Source organism: Papilio polytes, unplaced genomic scaffold (genome assembly GCF_000836215.1).
Source record: "Papilio polytes unplaced genomic scaffold, Ppol_1.0 DF823868.1, whole genome shotgun sequence".
NCBI classification, from domain to species: Eukaryota; Metazoa; Arthropoda; class Insecta; order Lepidoptera; family Papilionidae; genus Papilio; species Papilio polytes.
Genome location: NW_013525336.1, coordinates 2,093,746 through 2,103,089, shown reverse-complemented (window position 1 = coordinate 2,103,089; position 9,344 = coordinate 2,093,746). Strand labels below are relative to the sequence as shown.

Below are 9,344 nucleotides of genomic sequence, written 5' to 3'. Positions count from 1 at the left end.
ATATCCATGCATCCATCTAAACCTTGGCATTTATAACACAAGGAAGATTTTGGCTTGACTCATATTGAAATTAGTATAGTTACTTTTTTTTCAGAAATGTCCGATTTTAATCCATTATTTATTAAACAATTTCTATTCTCAATGATGGAATTTTTTCAAAGTCTATTGTAGATACTTTTCATACAACTGAACATGGTTTTTGTTTTCTTTAATTACTAGCATTGTGTGGAATTAAAAAAAAACAAAAGCGAGTAACCTATGTGTTCTTCCAGACTATCCTCTACATCGATACCAAATTTCATCGAAATCCGTTCAGCCGTTTAGGCTACAAACTCTAACAAACATCCATCCATCCATCTAAACTTTCGCGTTTATAATATTAGCATGAAGTATGATTTCCGGTTTCCAAAATAATGTACGCGTGAATCATATAACGAGTGTTTTACCCATATTTAAAAATGTTGACCTATTAAATTTGCATACAACAGACTAAAAGGAAGTGATATTTTTATCAGACCACACCCTGTTTGATTAAAATGAATCATGTAACGGTCGAATTTTTATACTGAGCAATTTCAACTACGCAAAGCAGTCCACACTGTGTGGAGGGCTGATGAGGATGATGATGATGATGGTAATGATGATGATGATGATGATGACGACGATGATGATGATGAAAGCTTAACAGTTACTTGAATGAACAAAAACATAAGGCCAACTGTAAGTTTTCACGAAACACAAACTCTATACTAATTTAAAGTGTAAACACGCATTTCTTTGTTATTTAGAATGTGAGTAATCACTCACAATCACAGCATATTTTTGAATAATACCTTTTTACTTAAAACCCCTACACTAACAATATGCTTTTGGCTCATATTTTCAAGCTATTAAACATATTGGTTGAGTTATTGTAAAAAAATTGCTTTGCAACAAAGGAATAATATCAACAAATCGATGGTCATTATTGGGATTTGTGCATTTAAATTTAGACATTTGCAATTAAAAGTTTTACATAACATAAAAAACAAAATAATGTCTTTGAACATTATATGAAGCCGTACAGAAACAGCATGCCCAAGAAACATAAAGAATATATTTATGTGAGAAAGGGACTATAGACTACAAGCTGTCAACATTGAGGATGCAAGGTTATTACAGTAATGGAAATTTTCAAATTTGTCATGTTGAAAAAAAAAAAACAAAGTTTTTATAATTACATGTGGATGGAGCTGCATGGGAACAGCTAGTAGTGTTATAAAATGTGAAATGTCCTGTAATCATACTAATACTATACTATATACTATAATATTATAAATGTGAAAGCTTGGATGGATGAATGGATTATTGTTGTTTGTAGCCTTAACGGCAGAACAGATTTCAATGAAATTTGGTATACATGTAGAGGATAGTCTGGAAGGACACATAGGGTACTCACTTTTGATTTTTTTAATTCCACGTGAAAGGAGTCGCAGGCGAAAGCTTCTTTCTAATAATTGTAAGGATAGTATTGATCTGATATTAAAAAAAGAAATAGTCTAAGGACAACTTACCAGAATATAAATTTCCCAGTCTGTCTAAGCGAGATTTAACATTATGTCTTAATGCTGGACGATCATTCTTTGCATCTCCGATATCACCTTCCTTATCCAATATTGCCTTAGAACTGTCATCTGGAGATTAGAAAACGGATGAATAAAGATATGCAAACCTTTCTACAATAAAGGCACATAGAAATTAAACAGTTTTAAGACATGAAATTATTAAATACTAGCTGTTGCCCGCGATTTCGTCCACACAACATTAAGATAAAAATGTAACCTACAATGTGCCCTACAGTGAAAGTTCGGTCGAAATCAGCCCAACCATTTTGGAGAGTACCCAGAACAAACACGACAAACCAACAAGCAGACAAATAAAAGAATTATACATCATCTTCCCGAAATCTGGAAATTTTCTTTTAATATTACAAACAGACACTCCAATTTTATTATTTGCATAGATTAAGTATCAGAAAAATAATAAAGATCAAATTTAAATTATCTACACTTTGTATGCATTCAAATAACGCATAAACTACTGGGTTTATTTTAAAAATCCTTTCATCTTTACAAAGATAATGTATCGGTAAGTAACATAGGCTATATTTTTTTAATTCAACATGGACATAGTCGCGAGCAACAATAGTGACATATATTCATCAAGTTATATCAAAGAAAATATATAAAAAATCATGAAACACACAACAATCAAAATAAAATTCAAAGTAACACATACACCTTTACCAATCGTAAACAAATTACAAAATAAATTTATAATGTACCTGTCTCTACAACCATGATGTAGAAAATCATCGAAAAGTACACAGAAATCAAAAAATAGGTGTAATAATCACTAACACTCAAATTATACTGATATTAAAATTCAAGACGACAAAACCACAAAGCTAAATATATTTACAAACTATGTAAACATTATTTACTAATGCTTCTTTGGAATATGTCCAGATTTTATGAGTAATACAATAACTTTTGTTTACAGGAAAACAATACAATATATTCAATTTATAACAACTGAGATGTTAATGACCTATTCAGATAATTTGAAAATGTTATAAAATTTTATGATGTTTGTAAAAACTTTATTTGCAAAAGTAAATGTAGTTAAAGCTAATGCATGGTTTATTTAGCCAGCACAGTAGAAAAGACCCTGCATAGACTGTATGAGGTTACTGAAGCTAGTTATTGCTTATAATACAACAGTTGTGTGTGCTGGTGCTGATTTTGAGCCCAATGACTATAATGTAACTCTCTAGTCATATCTAGTCACTCTCTCTCTCTCTCTCTCTCTCACTCGCTCTCTAATATCTAATATGAAATAAAATTAAACTAAAAAATTATCAAGCAATTTTGTTTACAAGTGATTTGCGACATGCTTGCATTGTCAATTTTATTTTTATTTAGAAATATAGTAATATTTCTTTTAAATGTTCTATTGTTGTACTTTATAAATTAATTGAAATAAGCTTAAGTCTAAAATAAACATTATTTTACCTTGAATTTCCTTAATGACTACATTGCTGCCTCTTTCTAAATTTGGATCATACAAAATACTTATAGGAACATCTCTTTCTTCAACTTGCACTTCAATTTGTATATCATTTCTATGAGAAATATTAATCTCAACTGATACGTCCGAGTTCCGTCTATTCAAACTGCCCTTTTTCGGACTTTTGAACTCCTTTTTCGTTACTACAACATCGTTCCGCTTCTGTGGAGAGGCGACTATCAAATCAGATTTCTGTACGCTTTTTCTCTGCGTTTCTGATTTCAGAGACTCTCTAGAAGGTTTCTTTGGTGAAAAAACTGGCTCCTTTGATGATTTAATTGGTGATTTAATAGGAGATTGAGGTTTTACAACACCGACGTTTTCAGCAAGAGGTTTTCGTTTCGGAGTTTGACCGGAGTTTGCTAATTTCTGATCGATTTTCTCTTGTCTAGCACGCGCTCTTTCCAACATACGCTAAAAATGAATACTTAAATTGTAAATTACACAAACTAACAATTTTCAACCGTTATTTTATCGAAATATGACCAACTCACCTGGGTGAATGGATCCATATTACACAATGAAATAACTAAAAACACTACGAAATTAAAGCTAATATCATTACTTCTGCGTATATTTCCTTAAAACAATAAAATATTTGTAGCGAGAGCAATATTTTCTTATAAATTGTTTACATCACTTTCAACCTTTGCAACGGTTACAATTTGACATTCACAACAAAACCGAAATTTTTAAATTGTTGCTGTTTGCTTCCCCGAAGAGGGCGCTATGGACGCATTGTCTATGGCAACCAAAGATTAGCTTCTTTACTTTGTTCTTTAACACACATCTTATATTTAAATTGATGATAATCGCATAAAACTTATGATGTAAATACCTAATTTTATGCTACTGACACTATTGTTATTATAACATTGATAGCAATTGATATCTTTCGTTTTAATGAAATTACAACGTATGTCAACAGATGGCGTTAAAACCAATGAATACTTTTTAACAAGAATGTGGCAGACGATGTCGGGGTGGGCAGACAACCAAACTTTTTCCAGAACTTATTGCATTACGTTACCTATTTTTATAGGACAAAGGCGATGAGAAACAGAAAATGACGATACTATATATGCTGTTTATCACCTATTCAGTCGATTCTACCTCAACTCAAATCTGTACTACTATAAGAAAAAAGGTAGGAGAGAAAATTAGCAGTCTTTTTTTATATACTCTTTTAAAGGGGGAAATGATTGCACATTAATGTCCTTACCCTCCGCTCCATTAAGTCTAAATTTGTAAAATAGGTATAAAAACTACCTAGACCTGGCCTAGATCATTTGCTTGAGACGCCCGTGATTGATGCAAATCCTTATTTCTTTACCCATTATTTAGTATACCATATGTCTTATAGTTTACTTAAAAATACATTTAAAAGTCTTGCGTCATATAAGATAACTACTAAAGAAATGAAATTGCACTGTATGCAAGTTCAAGCATTTTCCTTATTATATTCATTATGACTGCATATTAATGACTCATACAAGACCTACAACCTTTAGAGACAGGGAATAAACCGGCTCTTTGTTGCGGTTTACAACAAAAATATAGTGTTTATTATTTAACTAGGTAGTGTTGGTAAGAAACAAAGATAAACAATATTAATAATGTAGACGGAACGTTTAATTAATAGTCTACTGTGTGGATGTCGTTGAAGATTAAAGTTTTCGTCAAAACGTAAAAATCAATTAGGCAATGTCACATTAGTGCCGCAGTTTTTAGGGTATCTAATAAGATTGATATGTTTAACTGGGTCGTTTATATATATATTGCATTAAAAACTAGTTATTCGAGTGACACTAACACCGTTTCCTATAATTATATCTCCACCAATTAGTACGCATAACGGTCACTACAGTTTTTTTTATCTCTCACATTTTTTTTAAAATCTTATACTTATTCATCGCACCTTTGATTTAATACATATTTTATCAATATCAATTCTAATCACATTGCGTAGTTTTATTTTGGTTTATAATTTGTTCACTTCACAATACATTCTACAGTGTATAAAATAAACTCTCAGAGGCATGAAAAAATTAGGCATTAAAAGATTGTAACCTGTGAATGGTATAAGACCATGCATATGATCAATGAATGCATTATAATCTGGTTTATATACGCGATGTGCCAGTCTTACCACATCTCTTGAACTGAGTACAAGTGTTTATTCAATTTTATTTTTTTGCCAAAACATTTACGACATGGGTAAGTAATTTAATACATATTTATTTTACAAATAAATCTTTATGGTTATAACAATCTATTCAACAGTTGTAAAATATATTGAATATTTGAATAATCTAAGTAAATTAAAAATTAATATTCCACAACGCATGTAAATAAAAACATTGAATGAAAATAAAGCTTTCTCTTTTTATATCGTTTGCTATCTCTTTTCTTCGTATAGGTAAATTCGTCTTATCAAGACCGTGAATTGATTTCGAAACCATCGACAAGGTTTTTTTTTTTTAAATCAAATTTAACTAACATTGTGTTGGCTGTAAGGACATTATAGAAATCCTTGTAAGTGAATGTCCGGATGGGTTTCTTAATGCGATGATTACTGTTATTATCTACTTAAAGAATAATCGACTTGAAACGTTATAAGGAACAATATTATCGTATTAAAACTTGGTATCCACGGGTGAATCATCAGTACAAAAACATAATGTTATCTCTGCTTCTTTTTAAGAAAACGAGAGGGATGAATATATACGGTAATGAAAATTTACTGTAAGCATTGTAAAATTTGGTTGCTGTATGGATATGCGACAAAATAGATTATTCGAGTGCGATATAAGGAGCAAAATGCGTGCAAAAATTATGAACTTTGTTTTCATTCCATTTATAATGTTTCAAATCTATGCAGGTTTAAATCCAAATAACGTAAATGAGATAATTTCCTATGATTTAAAATTAATTTAATGAAAGTTGAACACGATTCGATATTGAATTACAGAATATAGAATCTAGAAAGATTTGCTGTGGTAAGACCAGTTTAGAATAAATTAGGAAATCGAGGCGATATTTGATGCAAGTTGATTTTTCCTTATGATTTTTTGGATGGCGTTTTCCAGGATCGTTTACGACCATTCTGTGCCTTTTTGCCGCTTTTCTGATCATCGACAGCGTTTCCGCTGGTTAGTAACATTTTTATCTATAGGTACTAATATTATAAAGAGGAAAGATTTGTATTTTTTTTATGTGTTGAAACTCAAAAACTACTGGGCTGATTTTAAAAATTCTTTCATCGTTAGAAAGGTAATTTATCTGTGAGTAACATAGGATATATTTTTAAACTTTACGGGAGCGAAGTCGCGACCAACAGCTAGTTTATTATAAGTATATAGAACTTTCCACAATCGTGTCTCTAATGCAATATCAAAATTTACTTCAGTGTTCAAACTTATAACTTGTTTGTCTTAAACAAATGAAACAATATTTCCATTAATAAAAACAAATAGATAAAATAATATGTAAGTATAACGTACTAAATAGATCTCTATCTAAAAAATACTTTGTTGTAAATCAAGATTAAAAATAACAACCTAACCTAAAAAAAAATAAACAATCAACAGCTGGCAGCTGTCCGCTAGCCTCGAAGATATACAGCTGCAGCCCCAAATGTCAGCAGAACTACGATTGCAGCCACGGCAAGATATGCTGCCCTAACGGTTGCAATGCTAAATCCTGCATTGACGCCAACGCGTTCGGATCTTCGAGTAACAACGATAAGCGCACGCAATGTAAGTAAAAAACTAGGTGTGGGTAAAAAATCTCATGGTTCAAAAGATCGGCTCACGGCCTTGAACCGTTGCGACTCAACGACTAATTTACTAACTCACCTGTGTGGTGTATGCGTGGTTTACACTTGGCCTGTACAGTTGGTGCGTAGCGCTGACTGGCGATCAACTGGCTTAGTGTGAACTGGGGCCAGTGAGTCCATACAATCTATGACTGGTAGTAGCAACTGGCTAAGTGTGTACCGCGCATTTGAGCTGTACAAATTGAACTGATCCGTCAGCCGGTTGATTGAACTGATTTACCTATACGAAACGTGAGCTGATCTGAAGATCAATTACAGTTAATTATTCACGTTACCCATTGAATATTAAACATTGGATTTTTTAGCAAAGTATCAAAAATGTATTCCTGTCTCAATTTTTTCAAAGAGTATGATAGAGATGTAGAGTGTAAGGTTAGTTTGTTGTTATAAACTAGTTAAAAAGAAATAGTACGCTAACTATTAGGCTAATTTTTTAATAATGTGTAAATAATAGTGATCCAAAAAAACTAAGAGATGTTATTTGTGTTCAAACAAAAAAAAGTCTCTGTTGCACAAAATGCTTGTTTTTTTTTCCTATTTAATAAGTAAATTGTAAGCGTAATATTTTTAACTTTTCGTCACTGTTTTAGCAATAACAATAAATATATTTTTAAATTTATTATTCTCAGCTGGTGGTCCCGGTGTCTACTGCAATAACGTGAAATGTAGCGCATTCGAAGTCTGCAAGATGGACCCTGCTACCAAAAGGATGAAGTGTGTAAGGGCCTAGTAATACTACAGACCCTTTATGTTCTAGACCAATGTTCTACACTTATGTTCTAAAGTCCTATGTGCGTAAATTTAAATAGACATCGAATTAATTCGCTTAACATGAACTAAGGCTATTTATGTCATATTTTAATTTTTTAATAAGTTTTTATGTAGATTTTCACTGTTAAAACATTCGTCAAAAAAAACATACAGACAAATTGAGTACCTTCTTCTTTTGGAAAGTCGGTCAAAAATCACGTTATGCTTCTCATTTGCTTTGTTAAAACTGAAATAACAATATTATGTTTTTGTACAATTATTTTAGCAGTGCAAATATATTTATATGTTTCATTTTGTAAAAAGTATAAATAAAATTTTAAACTACGCTTGTATTTCAGTTAATAAAGTTTATTCATCTTTCATAGGTCAAAGTTGTGTCGTTAAAATATGAAAAGCACTCTAAAACACCGACCAGAAGCATAGTTCATTGATGAAAATAACATCAAACTTAAATATCACTTGTTACACCATAAGTTAGTCTTGCTTGTCGGAAATTCTTTGTGGAAAGTTTTTTTTTTTGTATAGGTAATCCATGATTTCAGATTTTTAGTCCATACATTGTCCAGTCATCATCATCATCATCGTCTCCCCTGGCTTATCCTACTCCCGTAGGGTCGGCGCACCAGGTTTTCGTCCTTCAAATAACTCTATCATCCGTCATCGCAGTCATCACTCCCTTCTTGTTCATGATACCTTTCACGCAATCTATCCATCTCTTTCTACGTCTTCCTCTACTGATGTATCCTTCCACACTCTTAACTAACATCCATCTTGTTACATGCCCATACCACGCTAACCTTTTACTTCTTATTTTCTCAACCACTGGGACTGCTCTCAAACTTCCTCTAATATACTCATTTCGTATCTTATCCATTCATATTACCTCACACATCCATCTTAACATTCGCACTTCCGCCACATGTATTCTCCTTTCGTCCGTCCCTTTTACTGCCCAACATTCAGATCCATACATCATGACAGGTCTTACGACGGTTTTGTAAATTTTCCCCTTTATTTTATTGTTCAGTCTTAATTTTTAAATAGGATCGTCGAGTCCTGACTTTTCAGTTTATAAACTCGCCGAGGAAAATAGTGGTTATTGTGGACTTCACACTGGTGACAAAGAATATTATTAGTTAGTTACTAATATGATTTATCAATTAGTTTTCGATTAACGGATAAAACTATATCTATACTAATATAATAAAGCGTAAACACACTACTTCGTGGCGTAAGATGTCAACAATCACAGCATATTTTTGAATAATTATTTCTTTAATAAAAAGCGCTACACTTACGACACGCTTTAGGCTATACATTTTCATGCTACTAAACGAACGTAAATAAATTGGAAAAAAACCTTCATGTGCGAAAGGGATCATAAACTACAAGCCGACATTAATGTAGTAAGGTTATTATGGTAACGATAATTATTTGCAATTAAGAATTTGATAAATGTAAACAATGCAATAAAGTTTTTATATAAACGCTAAGAAAAAATCTGAAATAAACCTGTGCAACAAATTTTACACAACTGTGTGTCACCACCCTAACGCGGTCGTCAATGAGTACTACGTTGTGTAGTCGATATTCCTTACAGTACCTCCTTGCCCTTTGCCGGGGTGAG

The 9,344-nt window shown here is 32.0% G+C and overlaps 2 protein-coding genes across 2 annotated transcripts in view; one reads left to right on the top strand and one right to left on the bottom strand.

Annotated features, from left to right (window-relative positions):
- The window catches only part of LOC106103127, a gene marked incomplete at its 3' end in the record, with an annotated part of 34,935 nt that extends 31,155 nt beyond the window's left edge, over positions 1-3,780 (bottom strand). The window contains exons 1-3 of the mRNA XM_013282795.1: positions 3,603-3,780; positions 3,054-3,522; positions 1,554-1,673 (exon numbers count right to left, since the gene is read on the bottom strand). Of these exons, the coding sequence (XP_013138249.1) occupies positions 1,554-1,673; positions 3,054-3,522; positions 3,603-3,620 (607 nt within the window). The remainder of the gene's footprint in view (positions 1-1,553; positions 1,674-3,053; positions 3,523-3,602) is intronic.
- Positions 3,781-5,222: 1,442 nt separating this feature from the next.
- Positions 5,223-8,041, top strand: LOC106103128 (waprin-Phi2). Its single transcript, XM_013282796.1, has 4 exons — positions 5,223-5,325; positions 6,198-6,260; positions 6,699-6,866; positions 7,576-8,041. Exons 1-4 carry the CDS (start codon positions 5,322-5,324, stop codon positions 7,674-7,676), a joined length of 336 nt encoding a protein of 111 aa, XP_013138250.1. The 5' UTR covers positions 5,223-5,321; the 3' UTR covers positions 7,677-8,041.
- Positions 8,042-9,344: the final 1,303 nt, after the last annotated feature.

What these genes read in the sequence shown, in the direction of transcription:
- LOC106103128 (XM_013282796.1), top strand. An exon ending in CATCGACAGCGTTTCCGCTG is followed by an intron (nt 6,261 to 6,698) that starts GTTAGTAACATT and finishes AACAATCAACAG; the next exon opens with CTGGCAGCTGTCCGCTAGCC. An exon ending in CAACGATAAGCGCACGCAAT is followed by an intron (nt 6,867 to 7,575) that starts GTAAGTAAAAAA and finishes TATTATTCTCAG; the next exon opens with CTGGTGGTCCCGGTGTCTAC.